General features: G+C 38.4%; 1 protein-coding gene and 1 pseudogene across 2 annotated transcripts; both read left to right on the top strand.

Annotated features, from left to right (window-relative positions):
- The first annotated feature begins 2,665 nt into the window (after positions 1 to 2,665).
- LOC145487433 (putative skeletal organic matrix protein 2) lies at positions 2,666 to 10,605 on the top strand (annotated as a pseudogene). The gene is made up of 6 exons (XR_014049405.1): positions 2,666 to 5,255; positions 5,948 to 6,142; positions 6,970 to 7,109; positions 7,566 to 7,760; positions 8,179 to 8,334; positions 8,697 to 10,605. The product of XR_014049405.1 is annotated as a putative skeletal organic matrix protein 2 (transcript).
- Positions 10,606 to 24,052: 13,447 nt separating this feature from the next.
- LOC145488689 (histamine N-methyltransferase-like) lies at positions 24,053 to 25,311 on the top strand. The gene has a single exon (XM_081467612.1). The coding sequence runs from the start codon at positions 24,191 to 24,193 to the stop codon at positions 25,121 to 25,123; it is 933 nt and encodes a 310-aa protein (XP_081323738.1). The 5' UTR covers positions 24,053 to 24,190; the 3' UTR covers positions 25,124 to 25,311.
- Positions 25,312 to 26,828: the final 1,517 nt, after the last annotated feature.

The raw sequence follows: 26,828 nt of genomic DNA on the forward strand, positions 1-26,828 counted from the left end.
TTAACAAGCACTGTTAAAATATCGACCGTCCTACTACATGTAGTGAGACGGTTTCGGTTTTTTGGAGAAAACGAAAGCTGTCTACGGTTTCGAAGGAACAAAATATGGTGGTTTGCGAAATGTACGACCCCCTATAATAGACCCTCTGTGTCGTATGCTCAGAGTACGGCATGCAAGACGAGAAGACTTCTTTACTCCACTTTATTCTATTTAAGATGCGATTCTCCTGTTTGTGTGATTTCACTTGCAGGGTCGCGAACTTCAACCGTTAAAGGAAAATTTCCAACGACCCCAACTGCTAGCTACAATGATGCATCGGGCCAAGAGGGAAATCACATCTTGTTCAGTGCTGTAGTACTTACTACCTTTGCACTCGCCATGGGCAACATCTTTTACCACTTCGAGTGACAGCAGAAAGATATGCAACCCGTAGTTAGGCGTAGTTTTGTTGTAGCGTTTCGTATTAGTGCTCAGTTCATATATAGAATATCCAACACGAGTGTCAGGAAACGATGCGTAGTCGACGACTGAAATGCGACGTGTTCAATTTCAAAACTGTGACGAAATACTATCTGAAAGGGATATATCCTCTCAATCAAAAGTAAAACTATGGAAAAAAGGAACCAATTAATAGAATCGTTAGGAAATCTGTGCTAATCAGAAATCCCTAACCATTATCACTGATGTGACTTCCTTTCTTGAAAGCTTTTTCAAACTCATTAATAATTCATCAAGTTTAAACAAAGGAAATCATGACCGTGACGATGTTTGGATATTTGATGTTAATTAGCATAGATTTTTACGAGTTTATTTCTCCGTTTTCTCCTTAGTTTTAGTTTCGATTGAGAAGATATATCAAACTCTCAAGACAGTGTTTGACCATATTTCCAAACACGTCGAAGTTCGTCAAAAATACCCTGCTGCGCGTCGCATTTTCAACTCTCTTCTCGTTGTCTGGAAATGTGGTCAAACAGGGTCTTTCGTGTTTGATATATCACATGAAAAATTGTGCTTCCATGTACACCTATGAGTTAGTTAGTTAGTTAGTTAGTTACACTGTAGTAAGTTAGTAGCGACAGTAGCGAACCCCCGAAATTAACGTCAATTTTTTGTGGCCGCTAGTAAATCCCGAAAGTTGCGACCCTCCGAAGGTAGCGACCCCCTCCCCCCCCCCCCCTCGAAAGTAGCGACCCCGAAAGAACTGAGAGACAAACCAATACAGCTCGTCCCGACCACTGACAATACAATCTAGGAAGACATCTGGAGCCCACTCACGTCGCAGTTACAACATGACACTGGATAGACGAATTTTGTCTCATTTGTTTATTGGTGTTGATATTGATTTATTTTATTATTGCTGTATTTATCATTGTTACCTTCGTATTATGAATGAAACACAATCTATACATATGGAATGCAAACAAAATGTTGTTCTTTTTTAAATTTCGTTGTTCATTTTTTATTTCGGAAAAAAAAGCTCGCGCCAGCTCTATTTTAGGCTCGATTTCCGCCGCTTTCTCGAGTCTGGTCTGCGTTCCTTCCTGCGGAACTCCTTCCCAGAACAGCGGCTGGTAATCGAGCCTAGCTCTACTTGTAAACGATTTTTGTTCCCCGAAAGTAACGACTCCCCGAAAGTAGCGACCCCCAAAGGCTGCTTATTCCGAAAGTAACGAGGGTCGCTACTATCGGAACTCTACGCAGTTATTGAGATATGCCTATTACCTTAATTGACTTGAGGCTTATGAAATTCTGGCTGCCGTACGTTTTTACAAGGTGCATTTCATAGTAGAACTGTATTATTGGAGCATACGAATTACAATTTGATAGCCACATGACGTGTTGTCAGTTAGGTATGTCGTTTACTCATTATCTATCACAGAATATATGGTGAGTAGCGTAGCCAATCAGAGAACAGCATTCGTGATAGAGCGGTATGTAGATTTATACTAATCTGTGATAGATAGTGAGTAGCGTAGCAGTGTGCCCTTGTTAACAAAATGACGGCCGCCTCTTGGCGCTTTCTAAGTGTCTGTGAAGAGGATTTAGATAAAGTTTTGAACGACTAGTAAATTTATACTAAAACAATTATTCGCCCTCGATTTCTATGCGTGATGATTGACTCGGGCTGCGCTTTCACTTGTAGGTAGAATTCTACTAGTATATCAATGCAAATGTTACAATCTGATTGGCTGAGCTACTCGTATACTGAAATATATTAAAACAATTAGATTATTCGCCTCGATTTCTATTCGTGATGGTTGACTCGGGCTCCGCCCTCGTCAACTCTCACGAAGAATCCACTCTGGGAGTACATTCTTTGGTTCCTTTGACGCGCCATGATCCGAGAGATCTTGGATTGATCTGTTTAGTAAGAAACGCAAAATCCGTTTTCGGATTCTTTCGGATTTAAGAATCCAATCTTGAATTTTCTTAAAGAAACGCACCCTAAGTGTTTGTCGACATTGAAATTTTATCAAACACGATCAAACAAGATCAAACAAGGTTAAGAAACGGGAAAATGTTTGGTCATCAAACGATGTTTGATGTATACATTTTATATATATATACATTTTACGTTTGGACAAAGTTTAAAGTTGAAATCGTGCATTACAGGGAATTAACATCACTGCTTTCGACCGAAACTTTATTTTAGTACCTCGTGCATTCTGTTGAATCGGAGGCTAATTAAAGTGCACCTAACCCCAAATTTTTTTTTTCGCTAAAACAAATCTAGACTTTATTTGAAGCATTTGGGCGAAGAAATTTTTGAATTTGGTTGAATCCTCGATTTTCTATGCCCTTTCAAAGTCGCGATTAAGTGTTTCACGACCGCGTTTTAGGGAGTCTGGGGCGGCGGTACCTGATGACGTCTACCCAGGAACTAAACACAATAGCGCCTCAGTCAACTCTCTGTATTTGCTCGAGAAAATAGAACGCAAAACTAATCGTTCCGATGCATTTTGGGACTAAAACGTCCAAGTTTTGTCTCAGAATCATTTCTTTTTCGTCACTGGAGTCAGAGTTAAGTTTCGATTCGGAAGGCTCCGAAATAAACTTCGATCGAGCACGTTCGACAACTGTGAACTCACTGCTTAGAGCTTTGAGAGCAATTTACAATATTTCAAGCGACGACGGGGAAGACGTCTTTGCGGACGAGCTGCTTGTATATTAGGAATGGAAAGCTAGATACGAAGTGGAGGAGCAGGCAAACGAAAAGCAGGAAAGAAAACTCAAGGACTGCTTTGGATGGTAATTTCGTCAACTAAACATAAGATTCCCACGCGTGTTTATAGTCCGTTTACATTTGTCCTTACCGAGAATGTATTTTGTCAAGGTTCTGTTAAATCCAGTTTGTGTTTTACTTTCAGTTGAATGCTTCATGTTTATAAGAGCGACGTACGTGTTGCAGTTTTCGAGACTTTATGACCTCCAAAACATTGGCTTCGATCGATTGAAAATCGTATTGTTTGGACCTGTATTTTTGAAGCTGCGGGAAGCAAGGCGGAAGGAAACATTTCATACAATTACCGATTTCACATTGTCACACGTTTTAAGTCGTAACTCCAAATAACCAATGTAAATTGTTCTCAAAGTTTGCAGTGAAATTCGTCGGATAAGCGAAAAGGATGTGTTCCCTAAGCGGTCCGCAGATAATGTCACGCGGTCATATTTTCGACGCTATTGCACAGAATCTTTGTCGCACTGCTGATTTCCAAACCTTCGAAAAACTCTGTGAGTCTAACAATTTTGTTATCATGTAATTCTAGAGGATTAATCTTCGACTTTCATCTAAATCGAAAGAGAAATAAGTGTTGGTTAGCGGCGTACAGTTGCGATCTACTTACATATCAGTACAACGCTTCTTGATCATGACCGGATCACACAACTTTGCCGGTTATGTTATAAATATTGCGGGATTGCAAGATATAGGTTGTAGGTAGTATTTCTACAAATTTCTGGTTAGCTTTAAGCAGAAAATTTATGAAAATAGCGTTCGAAAGTCTGCGGAACAAATTCCAGTGAGAGTTCTTCAATGGTTCTCACAGATTCAGTTCGCTTGTTTCGGTTCGACAAAATCAACCATCGTTTACGTCTTTATTGCACCATTAGCCGATCATCGTCAGTAAATTGTACAGTATATCTTTCTTTAAATCTGGAATATTGCTGCAACAGCCGATAGCACCTCTGGAAGGCGTTTTCTGCGCACTTTTCGAATGTGTATTGCACCATCCTGAAGGAAATGAGAGGAAATGAGATATCCAACCTTCCTGGGTAGACGTCACAAGAGCCGCTGGACCCATTCTCCTCAAACTCGGTCGTGAAACAAAATGGCGGTGTTTTGCAGCTATTTTCGAGATTTCGTCGTGGCACAGAAAATCGAGGATTTAACGGAATCCAAAAATTTTTTCGCAGAACTATTTCAAATAATAAGTAGATTCGTTCTAGCGAAAAAGAATTTGGGGGGTTAGGTGCACTTTAAGCGATCTATTCGGTGATTGAGCCGCATTTGATCGCTAGCGAACACCGCGAACAATTTTCGTTGCTCTCTGTCTAGTCTACAGATGGAAGCTGTACTTTCTACATTGGAAAAGAGAAAATTTTCTAGTTTTTCGCAGACCATGCTAAGGGCTTCCAGTTTTCTGGGAAAGCATGTTTATACAAGTTTGTCTCAGTCAAGCGTGGGTGGCTCACATGATTAGGACTTCCTGCCTTTCTGGGAAAATCACATGCAGTGTTGATCTCTACTGGGTACTCGAAGCAATCGATTTCCAACCTTTAATTCTGTTTCGTTACTTAGAAAAATCGAAAAACGGTAAAGAGGAAAACAACGACGACAACATTGGAGAGCTCTTTTTGTCAATGGTTTTCCCAATGTTAACGTTTCTCCCACCTTCTGGCGGAGCGGTTTAATTATGTCATCATAATTAACTGTTTTCTAGAAAACCGTTCTCAAAATAAACATCCACACCCAAACGCCCTACGCTCTGTGATTGGCTGAACACCATGATCAGGTGATTTATGACGGTGATGCAGCAAAGTAATTTACCATTTGAACGACGCTTACACCTGGATCGCTGCTTGACATCTTATCCACATTTCTGGCTTCAGCGTGGAGGCACACCTCAAAGCGTAGACCTTTAGCTGACGTACAGCACCGACGAGTAATATACCTGCAACGAGTCAAACGATTATGGCTGCAAACATGAATGCCGTTATATATTTTGTAATCTTCTGCTTTCTTGAACACGCAGTTGGTGAGTATTCATTTAGGTCAAAGTCCTGTCGTTTCCTTTTGACATAATTTCAGTTGAAATCATTTACTACATGTATACCAGTTACCGATTTGGAGAACCTTTGCAGAGATCCAAAGGCGCTTGGTCTTAGCTTGAGGCTGATTGGCGCCCTATTCGGTGCCTGACCGAGTGACTTGACACGAGTTCTGGCCGAAGATGTGTTCTTGGCCAAGACTAATAACTCCTATAACGCTCATCTCTAACCAGAAACGTAACTAAGTATCTATCGAACTGCTAAGCCAATCTCAGCCAGCTAATTCTTATAGGAGGAGCTGCAGCAACATAACTGTTAGTACTACTTTCATTACTAAACGGAACCCATAAAATCTCCAGCTGGGGGGGCGTCAGTATATCTTCACCAAATGCATACCCAGGTCGGTATTTCTTTATTTAATGGAACTGCTTTTGAAAGTGGTAATCTCGGCTCTCAGTTAGGGAGAGGAGTAGCAATGTTACTGAAATGTTTAAATACCGAATGAAATTTAAAATAATACAAGTCCCGTGTATGGATCAAGTGCGACTTCGCCTAACTTTATCTATATTGTGTATTCGTGCTAAACATAATTTACTGTTGGCTACTGCTTGACAATGGTAAATAGAATATCAGAATCATTTCACCATTATTGTTGTCTCCTTGTTAATCATCCTTAAAGATGCTGGTCCAAAAGTCTGTCACGCTTGCGCTGAAAATGATGAAGTTACTTGCATCTTGAATCAGTTTAGCCAGACGTGTGCCACTGACCGAAATTCACTCGGTACAACTCATTGTGGTTCAGCTGTTGGGACATATCGCGACGCGTATGGATTCGTCTACACGGGCGTTATTCGAGGGTGTATTGATTGTGCAGGTAATTAACTATCAACTAGTAGCAATCAAAGATTAGAGCAGTGCGTTTACGGGAGGAATAATACATATGATAAACTAATGAGGAATTGATGAGAAGCTAGTGAAAATTTCCAATCTCTTAGGTTGATGGTCCACCCCTAAACAAAATGTGCCTTTTTAAATCGTTTTATAACGTAACGCTGTGAGATTCAGAAAACTTTGAACACTTAAAGATTTCAATTGTATTAATGACCATTACAACCAGATGCGAGATGAAGCGGCAAGTAAGGCAAACAAATGCTTTTTTCTCGTTCACTCACGAAACCACAGATTCGATTGCTTTTCCTTTACAAATATTGGCTGTTACATTGTGTTTTTTCATGCTTAATTCGGGAGCGTATTAACTCCGCAGGTAACATTTTAAATCTAAATAAACCTGAATTCAAACAAGGGCCTTGAGAGGGAAGTGTACTTTGAGCTGTTCTACTGCTTAATCGCAAATCTTGCTTGTTGACTTGTGAAATGGGCACTAACCATTTAACTAAAATTTTCGGACTTCTTGGCTACAAAATCAGTGAAACTTATAACTTTCTGGAATTTCGTGGAAAAATTGCGGACTACCTCCAGATTGCTAATCTCTCCTTTCAGTAGTTTTTTAGTTAGATGTATGTATCTCTGTAGCTATGTATGTAACGATGAGTTCCGGAAAAGTATAAGAAAACCTTATCTCAACTCAGTGGGTGAAAATGGTAGGGCCCAGTTGTCCACCAACTAATACAGAAATTGTGTTGTACTTTAGCAGGCTTTTTAACTACAGATAAGGGTTGTCGTTTGCATTTGTCATCTCAGATAAAAAAGCAGCATGTTTCGCTCTTGGCGGCGCTCTTAAAGCACGGGCATTCTGGACTTTGTTGAAGTGTGAGATGGACTGCTGTACAACCAGACTCCAACTTTGACACAAGCTGCAATCACTGTGTTTACACCAGAGGGTAATACAAAATACTCTAACTTTAGTAATAAATTAGACTTAACTAGAAATTAGAACGTCTGCTGTTTCTCAAAATATTATTGTATTTGGCAAATAAGGGAATGCGATATTTCGAGAGAATTTTCGATTTATTTATATAGCAATGTTAATCTCGTTCGTTTTTTAGTATTGAAATATATAAGAAATTCCCCTAAACATACTGAGAGAGTATACTGGTTGATATTATATACCTGTCGATAGCCAAACGCATCATAAACTTAAAACTTCCGATTTTTAACAGTTATCATTGGTCTGATAAATCATTAAATTTTCAATCCTTGTCATCCAAACAAATTTTTCCCGGCAAGAAGTGCGGATTATATCCAACCCTCTTGGATAGAAATATTTATCGGGGAGTGGAAATATTATTCAATACTCGCCTCAGTACGACTTGCCGCTTTTTTTTTTATTCCAACAGATGCTGGTCCAACACAGTGTTACGCTTGCGCCGAGCGTGATGCGGCTTCTTGCAGCACGAATCAGTTTATACAGACGTGTGCCACGGATCGAAATTCCCTCGGTACAACACATTGTGGCTCCGCGGTTGGTAAATACCGGGACGAGTCTGGGAAGGTCTTGGATGGCTTTATTAGAGGGTGCATCGACTGCGCAGGTAATTAACTTGAAAAGTGACTTCTTTAAAGAAGCTGCGAAGTGCTTGAAAAGTTTAGTGTCAATTTTTCAATTTCGTTATGGTTTATTATGAATCTTTGATGTTATCTTTCTAGTCACTGTATATTTTTCGGGTTTCCTTCAATTTCCAGGCCATTTTGCACTTGGCCAAAATAACTCAAAATACCGTGACTGAGCTAAAGTGTCCGCTAATGGACATGTCGCGAAAGATATATTTTAAGTATGCTTTTAACTCTCGCCTGAATAAACATTTCGTTCACAGAATTGTAAAGGTGACGTGTTTTGGTTTTATTATTCCGCAAAGAAACCCCTGCATGTGCTGTACGTTCTACTCGCAGAAGCCTCTGTTAGCATTCATTAGCAGAGCAATGGTTTGTCTTTTGTATTTGTTATTTCAGATAAAAAGGATGCATGTTTTGCTCTTGGCGGCGCTCTTAAAGCACGGGCCTTCTGGACCTTGTTGAAGTGTGAAATCGAGTGCTGTACTGGCATATACTGCAACACGCAGACTCCAACTTTGTCACCAAATGCGATCACTGTGTTTGCATCAGTTGGTAATACTGGATATATGTTTTAACAAGTATATGATTTCATCTAGTTTGTGACGTTTTCACCCCCATAGTTTGGTTACCTTCAAGCTTCGGGTTAACCAATGTCAAAATTTATTACAGATTTAAGGAAGATTTATTTAAATTTCATGTGGATTTGTGATTCATTTTGAGGCCCATTTTGCATTAATCCCACTAAAACCAAGTTCTTTTTGACAAATGTATAATTGACTTTCCTTTCAGTATTGATGACTTCCCTGGGATGCTTATTCAGTACACAATTTGAGATGTAAAGACATGTCAACTACATTATATTACTTCATATCATCATTGTTAAATTAATCTTTTCAACGATATTTCTGTTACAGGAACAACTGGACAACAGGTCTCATTCAGTACCAGAGCCCTTGCCCTTGCACTCTCTTTTGGCAACATCTTGTACCACTTCTACTGATGCAGATGTACTAATAAAAATAAGCTGGCGTAGTGTGTTATTTTACCAAGGAAAATGAGAGAGGCGAAACATATCCCCAAACAAATATTCGACTAAAACGTCCGGTTAACCCTTAACTGGGAAATTTCCTTCAAAAATGCAATTTTTTTTCCCGTTAACTCGGTTATTTGGCTGCCACGACCCTGAATTGGCCTCAACCTTGCAGAAAAAAGCAATTTCTTACCGAGGAGCAAGATTTCCCTGAGGATTGAGTATCAAAATGTACAACGTTTTACTTTTAAGCATGCGCATGAGCAGAAAATTGGAATTTTTTTTCTTCTATGCTGGCCTGATACGATTTTTTTTTCTTGTCCTTTTCCTTCACTTTTTCTCGCCCCTTTTACTCTTGCTAGCTTTTCCTCTTCATATTCCTTCTGCCAGCCCTAACAAGTTCGGTGTTGATTATGATGAAAGTCTGGAAATGGAATCTTGATCGATTTTAGGTGTAATGGGCCATTTTACCGCCAATGTTTCCCAGCTCCATCAAGAATAGCTATTGACGCCTAAATTGATGACCCCACAGCGGACAAAAACGTCCATTTGCCAGTTAAAGGGTTAATTGATTGAATTCCAGCGGCGTTTCCAGAGTTTCAGGAAGACAGGACAACTTCTCCTGCTCTCGAAGTATTCTCAATTTTTTCCAAAAATATCTTACCATGATTTTTCTTCCCACAATTTCCGAAATTTTTGGTTGAACAGTTTGTTTTAGAAGTTTGATCTAAAATGTTCAGATTTCCTGAAAATCCCTAGGCAATTTGGTTACCATTTTTTCCCTGTTTGATTTATCGCCTAAGCAGATGCCCTTTGGACTAGCGCTTTATAATTATTCGTGACAAGCCTACCATTTCAAAACTCCGGAAATTTGGTCGGATAGAAACCCACTCCAGAGGTCAGATCAAATGTAGCTGCGTTATTTTAGTGCGTTTTGATCGCCTTTAAAGTAAAAAAAAAAAAAGCAACTATAAAATTTCTCGACTTGAGTCAGTAACTTAACAATCAATTGTTGACCTTAGAATAGCCAGACCAGTCTGAGTCAGAACTGAAATAAATTTAAAATCATCTTCATCGGAAGAGGCCCATGTACGGAGGATCTGTTGCTTTCTCTCATTTTCTTTTGCTTTAACTCGCTTTAGCGTTTCCTTCTCATTTGTGTAGGCCATTCAGTAGAAAATTAAAATACAAAATGGAAACTCGAGTTTTCAGGTGCAAAACTGCCAGCATGTGTATGTTACTAGCTAGTTTTAATACAGTTCTGTAATAAAACAGTCGGTGTTCTTCCTTACCTTTGCTTAATTGTGTTTTATAAACAAGTTTATATATCATTGCTTATATTAGAACAACCATCCGCTGAGTTGTAAGAGGGAGGGCGGCATTTAATTGTGTGAATCGAGTCGACCTATGCGACAACCTGTCGAATCGGCGCGCGCATCAACGGCGAAGGTCATTGTCATCATCTCATACCACTCGACTTCCAGTGACGAATCAAGTCGATTCGTCAACATGTATAAGCCCCTTAAACGCTTTAAGAGTGAGTCAGGTGTATGCTCACGCACGACTCGATTCCTTCCGAGACGATTCGTCAGCTATCTTTACAGACTAATCGACTGAAATTTGGTGTACTGAACAAGGATGGCAGAACTGCAATAAAACCACCTCCTGCCTTTACCGGGTCTGTCTTGCACGATCTTAAGCCTCTTGTACATAATCTTCCAGCATTTGTCAAAGATACCGACTGATTCTAAGTTCTGAATATTGAGAAGGGAAATTACTTTTGTCTTGGGATGTTGTAGCAACGTTTCCAAACAATGAAAGGCCCTTGATTTAATACAGGTTACTTTTTTATAGGTTGATTGTCGAAACCGTTGAGATTTTTTCTCCCAGTCACCAACTGACATTTTATAGACCAAACGTTTGTTCAAAAGCATGGGCTTAATGGACTTTTTTCAGCTTTGCAGCGAGGCCTACAGAATACAAAGGAAACTGAATAAGCTTGTTTAACCATTCCCCTCGTTTGTGCCACTAGATTTCAATATCACGCTGGAGATTTTTCTTAATACAAACACGATTAAAAAACTTTAACTGAAGGATATAATTATAATCAGACCACCTAGAAGGATCTCTTCAAGTTGAGAATCAATTTTATTCAGTTCACTTTGATATAGGAGTAAAGGACAGAAGTTAGCTTGACACTCATGATGTCCGCAAGTTTCTTTTTCCTGACATGAGAAAAGCACTACAAAATGGAAAACATGTGGACCTCTTTCACGAGTTACTCTTGATCTTGTGGTGATCTTATTATCATCATCATCATCATCATCATTATCAATAGTTTATTTCTTTTACTTACTTTTACCTTGTATATACCAATTTGTATGGAATATGTTATTTAATGTTATGATGATGATAGTAGTATTAGTATTAGTTGTAGTAACCATGATATCATGATTAGATACGGAAACATGTTTTACAGGTTTAACAGACATCAAATTATGTAAATATTATAGCATTTTGTGAAGCTTAGCTCTAGTTTTTGTCACAATAAACACTCCTCTTAATTTTTATCATCATCGTCATCGTCATCATCATTATCATTATTATTATTATTATTATTATTATTAATTTCATCATTACTGGCTCGTTATCACTTTCAACAAACAAAACAATGAGGACATGTATGATTTTCATATCTCTGAAGTCCTCTGTAGCAAACAGGGTTAGAGACGATCAAAGGGCGAGCCAACCAACCCACCCTCCCCTTCTTCCAATAATCCTAGCAGTTATCCAAAATTATACCTGTGAATCATGCAGAGCCGTGTAGAGCTCACAAACGCAGGTTTCTAAAAACACACTCAAAAGAATTATAAACAGCAAAAACCCTCTCCGGTCTTCCCGCAAATTTACTGGTGAAGCTTTTTGAAATTCAGATCACGTTCGCTCATTGCTATCTTCACCTTCGCACCCGGTAACTACCAAGTGAAGGGAAAGTTACGTTACTTTGATTCTTCGTCAATAATCTTCAAGAAACTAGTTCCCGTGTGGAAAACGTATGTATTGAACGACGATAAGGAGGCCTTTGTATTACCGCGCACTGAAAGGGCAGTTCACTGCGAGTCGTCAATGTACCAATAGGCCATTTTACAGCTGTCTGCTTAGTTACCTGGCCTATAAATACAAGCGAGGCTGGAGGTGACCTTGCTTTGATATTTCTCATTTAAATGCCAACTAGTTAGGATGAGGACAACTTGATTTACACAATAAACAGTCCGGGATCGTTATCAGATTTGATAACCTCGACCAAAACAAACCATTAACCAATCGCTGCACAAGTTTTCGTTCACGTGACATTATTTGGTAGCAACAGTGTATAATTCAATATGGCGGTCGACGGGGCGCTGCGATAAAAGGAGTTACTTTTTTCACAGCATCACAATGCAATTTCATTTAATTGTAATTGTATGTTTGCTTCACAATAGGTTACTGGATAAAAGAATAGAAACAGAGATGTATGGAAGAAAACTGTCTTTGTCCGAAAGCTACAGCGAAAAGTTTCATTTTCAGATAGACACCGTATAATATTTGTTCCGAGTAAAAACACACGAAGGTAGACAACAGTTATTCTGTTCACAAAAGCGTTGTTTATTCATACTAATATGATAACTTCTATTTTCACTCAGGCTTCATTTTCTTGGTAGTTGGCGAAGCTGGCTGTTCAACAGTCTGTATAAAATATAAACGAAACACTAACAGTAAATACATCTTGAATTCACAAATTGACACTGAACAAGTTGCTTCTATATTCCAAGCGGAGAGCTGTAACTGAATTTCGTTCAATTTGCATGAGCGAAGCGTGGTTAGGACCGAAACATCTCCTACTATGATTTATTACTATGAAATGGAAATAACAGTATCGAAACAGTTCGCGACCCTCCCTCTGTCGATTCTCTGTCCAGATATACTGAAGATAGAATAGCTTACCTCGATGGCCATATCCCATCCCACGCCTAATTCCATTTCTGCGATTGCTAATTCAATCCCCTCCGCCGTATTGTACATTTCGTTTCCATCTTTGATGCACTGGAGTTCTCTTTGTCGTTGTGGGCTCGCCTGATATGGTTCTGGCACAACAACAAAAATATAGCAGGTATATTTACTTTAATTCGTGATACACCTCCGTTCAGTGGAATGGGTACACGCAACACTTTATGTCGTGAGATGTGACAGTAAACTTGGAAGTCTTGGCATTTCCGGAAAAAATTCTTTTAGTTGTAGATCAGTAGTCTATTGCTGTGCATTCGGTGATGTGGAAAAACGCTTTTAATGACCGATTCATATAAAAGAAACTATAATTCAAGTAATATGTTTTCGTACCATAGTTCACTCACTAAATCCAACAATAAGCTTCATTATATAACGACTGGTGTGCCAGAAAACTGACCTAGTTTGGCCGGCATTTCCGGTAAATATTTCAAGACCGCGAGGTGTTGAAATTGACTCTAAAATATAGGCAACTTACCCTTTAACGTGATTGCCGATTTTCCTGCAGTCCGAAAGGTGTTTTAGTTCCCTGTTTATGAAGTATTGCACCCGGCCTATCTGTCTTCCAGCAACTTCTCTCAAAGTCTAATTTTTCTTAACGCTCTTGGATACCAGACTGTGGCACGTCTAGAAGTGTCTCGGGTATTTCTTTAATTTCTGGCAAAACACAACGAAGTGCGAACGAGTCTTTGTTTCCAATTTTCAGGAAGGACATGAAAAGGAGTTCCTTCTGGCCCCTTGATTTTGACCTCATGGTAACCCTTCAAAAGAAAATAAACAACTAATGTTAGATTCGCGAGTGGTTTCCCGACCACCTGGACTGCCGTACCATGAATCGAGCGACTCACTAAGAGCTATAATTTTTTCTGAAGGGGCTTAGATAATTTATGTAAGTTACTTTTACGTACCCCTTGATCTTGCCACCAGTAATTCTTAAAGTTGAATGGTGCGTGGCTGTCAGGCCTAAAAGGAACGAAAATTTTATGCTGCAAAACTCGACATCAATAAACCTACCCTATGTAATGACCAAGCTATATCCACAAAATCGACATAAATTTGCTATTCTGATTCTATGGGTACCAGCATCCGCCATCTCAATACCTAGGAACATATCGATTACAGCTGTAAATATGGCCGCCGTTACGAACAACACATCGCAAATCAAAATACCCCCGTGCACTTTTTTCGCAGATCGTGCACAACACTAAAAACACGTTAAATCCCAAGAATATGGCGTGAAGATTAACGACATATTTTTTGTGATTTTCGCAAAAATCTCCAGGTAACTTAAATCTAATGACAAAATGAAAAACATACCTGGTTTGGATGCAAGCACTGTTTCACTTTACGAGTAGCATTTTACATCGTTTAAGCTGGTCTTCAACCGCCATCTTCAAAACACGTGAGGTTCCTTCTTTTCTGGTAATTATCGAATAGAATTATGGGTAAATTACCCGAGTATAATCGAACAAATAACGAGCAAAGCGAAGTGAATACGAAAATTCCCGGTTTTTGAAATGGCCGCCATGTTGTGACGTCACATGGTTATCAAATCTGATAACGATCCCGGACTGATAAAAGCAGGGGGGTCTTTATCAAAACAAGGTCACCTGCCGCTTCGCTGCCATTCAAAGGCCAGGTCACAGAGCAGACAACTGTAACATTACCGAAATGACGTCTGTTATTCATACGTTTGTCTTATTATTGATCATGAATTTTGTCATAACATTGTCCAAGTAGGTGTGGATCCACAAGGCGATAGCCGAGTGGATCCGCAGACTACACTGACAATGTTATGACGAAATTCATTGTCAATAACAGCACAGACGTATGAAAAACTGACGTCAATTGCTTTTTACGATAACAAAGAGTCTGTCTGCATATGGACAATGAAAATGTGCCAATGAGCGCGCGGGAATTTCTGCGGTTATCGTAAATTGGTCGATTGGCAGACGAGATGAAGACTTTCAAGCACACCGTCCACATGAAGTGTCTAGATAACTCACCATAATATTTAGTAATATAAAAAAAAATTCACCGTGCCTTTTTTGAATTATAAGCCCCTAAAGCTGTAAGAGTGTTTTTAGCGTGTCATACTGTTGCTATGGTAACCTATTGTGACACGAAAATGATAACAGCATGTTCACCAATGATTGGGCAGTTTTGTGATACCATGATTGTAGCATCAAGTGATAAAGAGTGGTTATAACGACCCCTCAAACTCTAACTCCTGGAAACTGTTTTGAGCCACCTTAAGCGAGCAAGGTGTCTCATTCTTTTAACTGTATTTTTCGAAAATGTGCTTGGCAGGGAAAGTTCGGGGAAATTTTCAAAAAAATTGCTCGGCATGTCTTATTTCTGAGGAATCACCTTAAGTTCGTTATTTATTTTATTTCTAACTTACAATGTATCCTTTAAATATGATGTTGTATTAGATTTGAATTATTTAGACAGCTCTGTTATTTCGGTTTTTCAGTGGTTGGTTGAGGCCCTAGTAGGAGTTTACGGAATACGGGATATCTGGGTAAAAAATCAATGGGATACAGAACATTTGTGGGGGAAAAAAATATGGGATATGGAATATTTAGGGCAGATAACCCAGGATATGCAACTTAAATTAATGGGGTAGACAAAAAAAGAATGCCTAGACAGAAAAAAATTGCCGTAGGCAAAAACTTAACTGGTCATGGTTATGGAATACTGAGACCACCTCCTACTCCCAACAACAACAACAGCTTTATTTATTTATCCCTTAATATAATAAGGATAACTGACAACCTGAAATACCCTAAAATAGTTAAAAATGCCAGGTTGCCAGTCAATTACATATACACTATCATTTCTGGTCGGTAGTTAACTAAAGTAAACACAGACAGAAACGTTCAATACAACAAATGAAAGTAAGCAGATTGGCATTAAATAATCATACGACTTTATTATCCTACGACTAACTGCACTAAAAATACCGGTATTTGTTTGAAGTTATCAGCAAAATTCATTAATAATTGTTAGTAAGATGCTCTTTCAGATTGGATTTAAATGAGGAGAGGGAGGAACATTTGAAATCGTTGAAATCTTCATTTGTAGAATTCCATATCATAGGGCCTTGGAAACGAATATTAAATTTCCCATAGTTTGTTCTTACCTCAAAAAGATAATGAGAAAATTTAGAGGCGTGCTTTGTATGGGCCTCACAGCACTTTCCTCTATGGGCCTCACAGCACTTAGCTGAAAGGCCAAATTCACAAAGATAGCCAGCCCACTTAGACCATTTTTAAGTGGTATTCAAGAGCAAGTCGTTACTCCACGGGTACGTTTCTTTGTCAAAAAAAAAAAATGGAACAGTTTGGGGTCCCATATTTCCATGAATTTGAAAGGTTTCTAATCAAACTTTGTATAATTTCTGAATTCTAGCTACTCGATAAACTGAGTTGAAAGGCTTATATGTTTAATTAGATGGGAAAAAATCGGAAACGCGTGACATTGTCGCATAGCGTGACACGCTAAACAGAGCAAGACGTTTAGCTTATTAAGTTTTCTAACACAATACTAGGTGTGTCCTCCGTTGTTTTACCAGTGATCATGAAATATACACGTATCCAGCACTTTGGGTCACGCTATGCGTGCTGTGTGGAGCGCCATGTGAGCATGCTGTCTTTTTTCGCATCCAAGTCCTTTTGAAGGTCACAAATGTTTTTGAACTCATAGAGTTTACCGAGATAGTAAAGGAGGGAGGTGCCTCGTCACATGCACAGACTCAGACGTTCGTTTCACGATTACGAGGAATGAGATAGTCATTTCAAGTATGTTCACATCTGTTTAGTAAGAACACCTTTTCGCACACGAACAAGCAGAACTGGTGTTGATTTCGAAAGATTATCAAAGTAAAGCCTTTTATGATGGGTTCTTTATCATCCATTAGTGTTTCGTTCTCTACCCAGCCGAGCAGATGACAAACAAAAGTAACGAGAAAAGTCACGAGAAAAGCAATTTATAGCCATTACACGGCATTGAAAATAGATAAGGCTATATCGTCACGAATGACAAGAGTGCATTTTTGCCGATCTCATTTATCTGACACTGATTCTATTGGACGTTCTGTCCTCTGATTGTTTTGAGTCCCACCCCCCAAACCCCCCAAAAATCACATTTTTTCTTTAAAAAAAAGCTGCATTAAGACGGTGTGTAAACTGTTACTGACTTTTGATGAGGTATAGAAACTTTAATAAACAAGATTTGGTTATTATAATTAGGTTCAAAGGTCTCAACAACAAGCACAAAGTCTTCTTTGTTCTCACGTAATGCCGTCAAATTCCATCAACAATGATTTCGCGAAAACATTATTAAATTCTAATAATAAAAGATCTTGCAAAAACTGCAAGGGAAAAATCGTTGTTCCAAGAGACGTCATCAGATTCTATCAACCGTGCACGTTCTCGCGAAAGCAAAAAGTTCAAGTGATCCCATCAAATTCTTTTAGAAACGATTTCGCGAAAACAACAAGCACAAAGCCTCTTTGTTTTCACTTAATGCCATCAAATTCTGTCAACAACGATCTCGCGAAAACAAGAAGAAGAAAACTCTGATTTCAAGAGATACCATCGATTAAACCCCTCCAATCACGTTATCGCATGAAACACAAGATCTTCCTTCTTTTCAAATGATGCCATCAAATTCTATCACCAACAATCTCTCGAAAACAGCAAGTAAAAAATTATTTGTTTTAGTTTTTACGTGATACTATCATATTCTAATTTTAAACAACAATTAACGATCCTTCAGGACCAACATCTGCAAATATCACGTGACCTCGTAAAAAACAACAAGTACAAGATCGTCCTTGTCAAGTTATATCATCAATTCTATCAACAACGATTTTGAAAAAACGGCAAGCAAAAAATCTTTGTTTTCACGTAATGCCATCAAATTCCATCAACAGTGACCTCGCGAAAACAACGTTAAAAATTCTATCACAAGCTATCTTGCAAAAACAAGTCAAAAGATCTTTGTTTTCAAGAGATGCCATCAAATTTTATCAACCACGTTCTCGCGAAAGCAAAAAGACATCGTCTTTCTTGTTTTCAAGTGATGCCATCAAATTCTATCACCAACTATCTCACGAAAAAAACGAGTGCAAAATATTTATATTATTAGTTTTTACGTGATACCATCAAATTCTAATTGTAAACGTCAATTAAGGATCCTGTGGGATTATAGTCGCGAAAACAACAAGTGCAAATTTCACGTGGCACGTTCAGGATCAAAGTCGAGAAAACAACACGTGCAAACTTCACGTGCCACGTTCGGGATCAAAGTGGCAAAACCAACACGTGCAAACTTCACGTGGCACGTTCGGGATCAAAGTCGCGAAAACAACACGTGCAAACTTCACGTGCCACGTTCGGGATCAAAGTCGCGAAAACAACTAGTGCAAGCTTCAAGTGGCACGTTCGGGATCAAAGTCGCGATAACAACACCTGTAAAATTAACGTGACCTCTTCAAACGTAACAAGTACAAAACGTTCTTTGTAGGCCGTCGGATTCCATCAACAATGACCTTGCGAAAATTCTGTCAACAACCATGTTGCAAAAACAAGTAAAAGAACAGATCTTTGTTTTCAAGAGATGTCATCAAATTCTACCAACCACGTTCTCGAAACAAGTACACAATCTCCCGTGTTTTCAAGAGATGCTCTCAAATTCTTTCAAGAAAACAACAAATACAACATTTTTTTTGTTGTTGTTGCTGTTTTGACGCGATACTATCAAATTCTTATTCTAACCAATAACGATCCTTCGGGCTCAAAGTCGCTAAAACAACACATACACAATTCACGCGACCTCGTCAAATTCTAACAACAACGTTTTTTCGGGATCATAGGTCACAAAACAACAAGGAAAAAATTCACACGCCATAAAATTCAAAAATAAAGAATCGCGAGAACACTCCGAGTTTAGCTCATCTTGATAGGTTATATATAGGACCTCTGAAAAATGTATCTTTTTTACAAGTTCGCAACTCGATAGCATCATTTGTTGAAAGAAAAGTTATTTAAATTTAAGGGTTTACACCGTCAAACGACATCAAAGATGGCCGCGAAAACGCTCTCACGTGACGTGTGTTCAAAACAATCACTAGTCCCGAGCAGTTGGTGTGTTAGAATATAAGTGGAATATGACTGTTTACGAGAATGGTTAGTCATACATGTGACTGAACTTATTGCTTTGTGAGCAGAAGCAGATTTCAGATTTACTCAGTCAGTTCTGGTCGCCATATTTGTAACGTGCAAGGGGCACAAAATGGGCGTTCCCATATTAAGCTGAATGAATAATTAAACTTCGCGGCGTAAAACACTTCGACAGATAACTGAAGCACGGAATACCGTACAGATCCGAGATTCGGAAAGGAAAATTTGGAAATATTGGCTTCTTTTGCTCAATGGCTTAAATCTCACTCTTACGTGGTGGCATGGATAGACGGCGGCAATAATCAATTTCAAAGCGGTATTTGATTTGGTGTTCTGAGATGTTAATTTCGTAATTAAAGGAACAATGATATGCATTTTCGCGTTGACAAAAACGTCATTGTTATTCTATTATTGTAAGACGAAGTCCAATGGCAGCGAACAGTATTTCCTCGCTAAAATTTGAGTAGTTTTTCAATCGCCAGAACCTCGTGTGTTCTCTCACCAGGCTTAATTTGATACGTGAACACTTTGCAGGATGTATTGACTGAAGGAGTTTGGTCACGGTTTGCGCATCTTAAAAAGTTTAGCCTAAATTTTTCAAGTTCGTCGTTTGTAATCCGTGTTAATATTCTCCATCCTTTACCATCCGTGTTCTTTTATGGTTTATCATCACCTCTTCGGTGTTTCTCTATCTTAATAAATTACTATTTTCAGGTTTCCTTCAATTAAAAGATAATTTTGTATATGGCTAAAATAATTTAAAATGCTGTGACCGAGCTTCTTTTAGGTCTTAGAAAGGCATTAAAATAGGCAGAAAGTTTCAGTTCTAAACGCCAATCAAACTCCCTTATCTAAAACAACAACAACAACAAAAACATGAATAATTGCAATGGCAGGAACAAACCCGTATTCTTATATCATTTAAAAATATTTATTCATTTACCTACGCCCAGAGTGAATATTCATTCAGTTTTTCGGATTGAACTAAGGCCCATAAAATATTCTTTTATTCATTCTTAGATCAGATTACTGAATATACTACATGAACTTCAGCTAAAATTTGACCATAAGTTGGACTATCAAATAGAACAAATCTCCTATCTTTCTTGTATGAACTTGTAGAACTGTATGGTGTCTGCATGGTGTCAAGCCTGGTTCAAACTAGCTACATAACGACATAAACACGATGACATTAAAGAAGGAAGTTATGTTTGGAGTGTGAACATCCTTAATACAGACATTATAGCAACACAACAGCATGAACATAACGAAATAAGGAAAGACGACTGATATTTTCCTTATGTCTCTATGTCGATGTTCACATTGCAACATAAGTTACTATGTCATTATCAGTGTCATTATGTCGTTATGTCTCTAGTGTGAACTAGCCATTACTTTGCGCACGTGCCTTACGCACGTGCCTTTTAACTAAGGCTTGTTGTTTTTATCATATTTTATGTTCCATCAACACGCAAAAACAAAATGGCTTTAACAAAATCTGAGCTAAGGGTATATTCTCAACATATTCTGAAATGTCGCCAATTTTAGCCTCAAAATTCTTCTTTAAAAAAAGATTGTGAGAAAGTGTGTTTTGGTGTGTACAAATTGCACTATTAGTTTGCTCGCGTGCAAGATTGTAAAATGACCGCGTAAGAAACACGTTAAAGAGAGGTTTAGCATAACAAATAAGCAAGTCGCCCAATAAACAACCAGTTAGGCGTGTTGTCCTTTGTCCTACGAATTGAGCCTGCAGGCATCTGTCAAATTTTTCAACTCATGTCAGTCATGTTTATGATGGAATAACTTTTTTATGCACGAACGCTATTTAGTCTATTTCCAGAACAGTTAATAGAGGGCCATGATTATGGAATCCGACAAAGTTTCTTCGTTGAATGTTCTCGTTCGATTTTTGGCTTGATCGTGCTCAAGACAGTTGTTGTTTATTACTGCTTGAGGTACTAATCAATACAAACGTTTCGGTCTTCTAATCATGCACAGTGTATGAGCGTAAAACAAAACATTATTCACAATCGTGAACCTTCCAGCACAAATCTTGGCATGTTTGTTTTCTCCATGGATGATAGCTGGGCTTCATAACCAGTCCCCTTCGTTTACTATGATTTACAGAGGTTGGCCTTAACTCGGCTAACTGGAGAACCGAAAACCCCTTTTTTGGAAATTTCGCCATACATTATCGGTAGAAAATCTTAGGTGCAAAGTTACCTAAAGAATTTTTCAGATAAACAGTTAGGCGTGTCCTCCGTCCTCCGGATTAAATATACATGTATCTGTGACTTTTCAATGTGCGCAAATTACGTAACAGCTTTTTCACATAGGAACACTATTAACACAGGCTGAACCTGGACTGAGATTTTTGTCAAACTTTGCCTATTGATTGTTTATATTATAGGAACTTAAATTTTAAAATAAAAATGAGGGGTCCCCGTGTTCGTTTAGGAGCAACAGCACCTTGTTTATACCCAATAAATCCTTATAATAGCACCATGATTGTAGTCACGATTGCTTGCTAAATTCACATTTCCGACGATTGTTTGTTGTTCTACTCTGAGAATTGTTCCATATTTATTTTACATGGACAAATTTATTACTCAATTCAAAACAACAGAAAAAAATGAAATGTCACCGTACTCGTTTTCGAGAAAATGACGATTTACCTCTATAGCGAGGTCCAACCGTAAAGAAAAAGCCGTCATTTTTTAATGCGCGCGCGCCAATCACGCGCGAAATTATGCGCAGTAGGGATGTGCAATGCAGTACTGGGGAATGACCTGAACAGAGAGCACTTTCTATTACGTAGCGTGTTTATTACGTAATAGATTTTTTCACACGGAAACACCACTTAGTCTTTTTGCAGAGGCTAATCTTAACTCGGCTAACTAGAGTACCGGAGCTCTGTTTTCTGAAGGTTCCAAGTTCTAAACTTTCCAGTATTAAACTCCATGCAACCTCTTACATTTTCGTGTTTACTTCTTAAGAGTGCTCACATCTACAGTAAAACGTGAGATGAAATGCGACTTGATACTAACGGCGGGTCTTCTCATCTTACATTCTTCTGTCAACAACAAATGCAGTAAAAAAATAGTCTTTTCAGAACAAACATTTTGCTATTTGCGTCACTGCTGGCGGCAATTAAACTCACCCAATCAAAAATGAGGACTTCAGTTGTAAACAACTGTAATTAGGGTATTGTAATTCAAAATGATAATTTAGACACGCAAGTTTATTAATGCGGTATAAAAGCTGAGTTAATACAATTCTCCGCATTTTCAGAGCAGTCCTCTAGGTTAGGCGACTAAAACGAGAAGCCCGTGCAAGGTAAGTCTATACCCAGCTAAAATAACAATCTCAAGTGTCTCAATCTCAATCTCAAGTGTCCTGATTAAGCGAAAGCTAGGAACTTTGACACTTAAATTAAGTTGTTACCCATTGACTTTTTTCAACATGGGTTTTTCGTGTTTTCGAGACACAACTTAGTCAACGGGTTTAAACGAAAAGGAATAGAACAAGTATGGAAAGACTTGCATACCCTAGTTACCTAATAGCTGATTCACCCAAGATTATTACTCAGCAAGGACAATTATATGTTATTGTCTTCTTCTTCATTTTTGTTTTTGTTTTTGTTTTGTTTTTTTATTTCTTGTCCGGCTGTTACAGCAAAATTTTTTTTACGATGGATCCGCCACTTGTTCACTATTTGCTCAGGCCCTACAAACGTAACGACTGCTAAATCGGGAAATAACGTGACCATGAATGTCCTTCTTTTAGTCTTCTCAGAAATTTAATTGACCAATTGTATCTGCATGTTCCTCCAAAACCTCGAAAAAAACAAACGGGAAGACGTGGCCATTTCATAGACGACAAACAACCTCTGCAAGTGCTGGACAAACAACCTCTGCAATCACCCAGTGAGATTGCGTCATATGTAATAGCTTTTTAACACAGGATTATCGAGTAATGATTATGTAATATATATTAGCTTTTTTCACAGCAATTAAGTGAAAGCGTAACTAAATTCATGTGGTTAATTAACTAAAACTAACGATATTAGATAGGCCTATTCGTGCTCGCGAGCTATTACGTAATAGCTTGTTCACGCCAGAAAGCTATTTTAAGAAGATTACTCCAAAGCTGTTTACAGAAGACAAACCGGAACGTTTTAATCAATTTCAATTCCAACTGTAAATTGAAAGAACAACATTTAGAAACACCATAACAACTAATTTAAAATGTCAATTGTGGCACGATTTTTCGGCAATTTCGTACTTCTATGCATTTCTCCGCATTCTCCCGAAGGATTACTTTAAGCAGAACAGGCCTCACACACAAGTCTTGTACGTAATAACTAATTAACAGAGGAATAAAACAGCGAAGACTCATTCAAAGACAAACACGAAAGCATGCAAATAGTTCATCAATGTTCCCGTTTCGTTAAATGTAAGAAGATCTGTACCTTAAAGGTCTGGAAGTAGAGACCCCAAAATATTAGCAACCCAACGAAACAAACAATATCAAAGGTTGAAAGTTAAGAACTCATGTTCATCATTGACCTTATTAAAGGTCCTGCAGGACCCTTGCTTATTAAGTAGGTGCTGTCTTGCAAAGCTTTCAATTTCTGAGCTTTAAACATCAATTTCGTCAAAAATTATCAGTGATATGGGGGAAATCACGAAGTTGCATCAAGACTGTCTTTTAATGGCGGATCACCGTTGAGGACATATGTTACAAGGTCCTGCACAGAGAGCGATTTTCTGTCCGAATAAGTTCTGCTTGAGTAGCGTTACCAAGATTTACAAACAAATCACAACCTCTTTTGTGTCATAACGGAGGCAACTTTCACATTTTAAGAACAGTTTTATTTTTTTGTTCGAATGAAAACTGGCATAGTTCGCATTAATCAAGAAAACCACTCGTGCTATGTATTTGTGCACTTTTACATCAAATATAGACAAATTTCACGTCTTATTTGCTTTGGTAACCGTTCCGTTTTTTCTTTCTTGACCTGAAAGTCCTTTTAACTAAATTTACCCATAGAAAACATCTTATATTTTAGTATGTGATGGCTCATTTATGATTTGAACATGGTGAATTAACAGACTCTATTTTTTCACTATTTCAGTTCTTAAAGATGTCTCAACAAGAAACCTGCATTTTCTCCTCGCATCCCGAAGCAAATTCCCTCTCATTTCAATGTTTCTTGGCTTTATCTAACCAAGAGAGTACCATTTTAAACTGCCTCGAGGGTCACATCTTTCCTCTCATTAACGAAGGAATTTGTGAGATTCTGGAACGTCGCGCAAACCACGAGCCATTTCGTGTTCTCAGTGTTGGAAGCGGAGAGGGTGAAAATGACATCAATATTCTGAAAGCCTTGAGTGACAGCAGTTGGCGCGCGGACGGAGAAGCCGTCTCAATGATCAACCGAGTCGTTGAACCACACGTGGGTAGGCTGGATAAATTCCGTTCAAAAACTGAGAATCTCCACGAACATTTTGAAACAGGAGCAAACATCGACTTTGAATGGATCCCCATGACATACCAAAAGTACAAGTCACAGAAAAAGGCAGATGACATCACGTTTGACCTGATTCATTTCACACACAGCATCTATTATGTCGGAGTAGAAGAAGCGCTAGTTCATTGTTACGAGAAAGAGCTTGGAAGAGAAGGCATCATCATATCAATCGCTCAAAGCGAAGACGACCCTATGCTGAAGTTCGCCCGCAAATTCCCCAATCAGCGGAGCCCTTCATTCCCAAGAAATAGAGATGTCGTTGCGGTGGCCGAACAGAGAGGATGGAAATATTTCGCTTGTCCAGGCGATTGCAACATCCTTGATATCACAGCCATTTTTGATAGCTCGTCAAGCGTGGGAAACTATCTGCTGGATTTCTTGACCAACCAAAAAGATGTGCGGCAGAACGAAGACAAGGAAACAGTAAAAAAGATCTTGAAGTTTTGGAAGCGGCAGTCGTATATCAACGAGGATGGAAGAAGAATTGTCGGAATAATGGATAATGCAGTGATCATTTTGAAAGGATTTGATCACATAGAAATATAATCGTACTGTACTGTGCAATCTAAAAACTATATATACTCAAAATATTTATGCCTGAAGTCAGTAGCAAACTGATAAGAACATTCAGTCGGGGCTTTATAGCTTAATGTTTACGACGTTTTGTGCTTAGTTGGTAAATTCGGTATATTACTCGATTTGGCATTGTTTGGACTTTTGAAGTGTTTAAAACTATTTATCGAAACCTACTTCGGTGTATAACAAGTAGAGTGTAGAATCATTCTATAACCCGAAATAACAACTAAAATGTGACATGACACAAGCTAAATAGTCAGTTCGATTCATTTTAGCCGTGGCCATTTCTTCATTTATTTTTTCTCAACTATGCTAGCGAGACATCGACATATATTACTCCAATAAGAGCTGTCAAAGAATTAGGGCGCTAAAGAAACAAGTATTTTTCGGTCGTCATTAGAATATGCATTTTACTTCTTAGTTACAAGTGATTTCTTCAAACAAAAGTACTTTTTCCTGCGTTTTACTGAAATTACATTGCAATGGAACTTGGAAGCGATTCAAGTATGTTATTTTTATCTAAAGGATGTTTTAGCCGTATTCAATCAGAACTTAGCTTATTACGATCAAACGTGGTTTCTCATATTATCTTAATTATTCATACACGTATCACCGTATTTACTATGCCATTGAGACATAAAAATATATTACTCTAACGAGAGCTGTCTAAGAATTAGGGAGCTAAAGATGTTATCGACCTTATGAACCTTCAAAAAATTTATTAAGTTGTAGAATGGTTATGCTTAGGAGAATTTTTCTAATGATCCTTGAAAAACTGCCAAAGATCTAGAATGGTCTCATTCTATACAAAGCCTGCCACTTGGAAAACGGATAACGGGGTGCATTTTTAATTTATTTTCTTATTATTTTTTTAATTTTTGTTCCGGCTGTTTCTTAAGAGTTATGGCATATGTTATAGGTGTTATCCTAACCAAATGCAGCAAACATCGCCTTTCATGAATCTCTTTGTTTCATTACTGTTATAGAAATAAAATATTATGTTCCGAAGACATATTCAGTATATTTGTAATTTGACACCTTACTCCCAAGCTGCCTCTCTCCACGAGGTGTATAAAAAATGGGTACCGGCGAATTTAGTGTTCGGGAAAACCCCACCATGGACTAGTATCCCTCTGGGGGGGAGGGGGGAAGTAGAAATACGCCCAGTCGCTTCATGCTACAGAAACCGGGATAACCTCCGGTCTTATGGGCCACTTGGCTCGTATGTAGACTTCACTCGACACATAATCAACTCCTCCCTTAATATCAAATTTCAGCTGTGGATTTTTAACTATGGTTGATTTCGGGGAGAAATCAGCTGACGAACACAGGGAGCATATATTTTTTTAATAGATCCTAAACCTGCTTTCTTGAGTTGTCTTTCTTTTATCTCGTTGTAATGATCAAGTGCAGCGCCCTACGGAGCTCTCACGGTTCAAATCTCGCTTAGTCCTGGCTCAATCGTTGAGCTTAGAATTCTATTTTTGCTGGATTTTGAGCCATTAAATAATAAGAACGTGAATTAACTAAATTTACATTTTGAACTTATAAGAAAATAAAGAACGGTCAGAAGTCTTCTTAAAACTCTAGCTGTACTTTGTTCTAGTTATATCCTAGACCTTTCGAACGTTGCAAACTCCTAAACTTTTAGAATTCTGATAGACATGCTCAATAC

The sequence above is a fragment of the Orbicella franksi genome, chromosome 5 (assembly GCF_964199315.1).
Source record: "Orbicella franksi chromosome 5, jaOrbFran1.1, whole genome shotgun sequence".
In the NCBI taxonomy this organism is placed as follows: domain Eukaryota; kingdom Metazoa; phylum Cnidaria; class Anthozoa; order Scleractinia; family Merulinidae; genus Orbicella; species Orbicella franksi.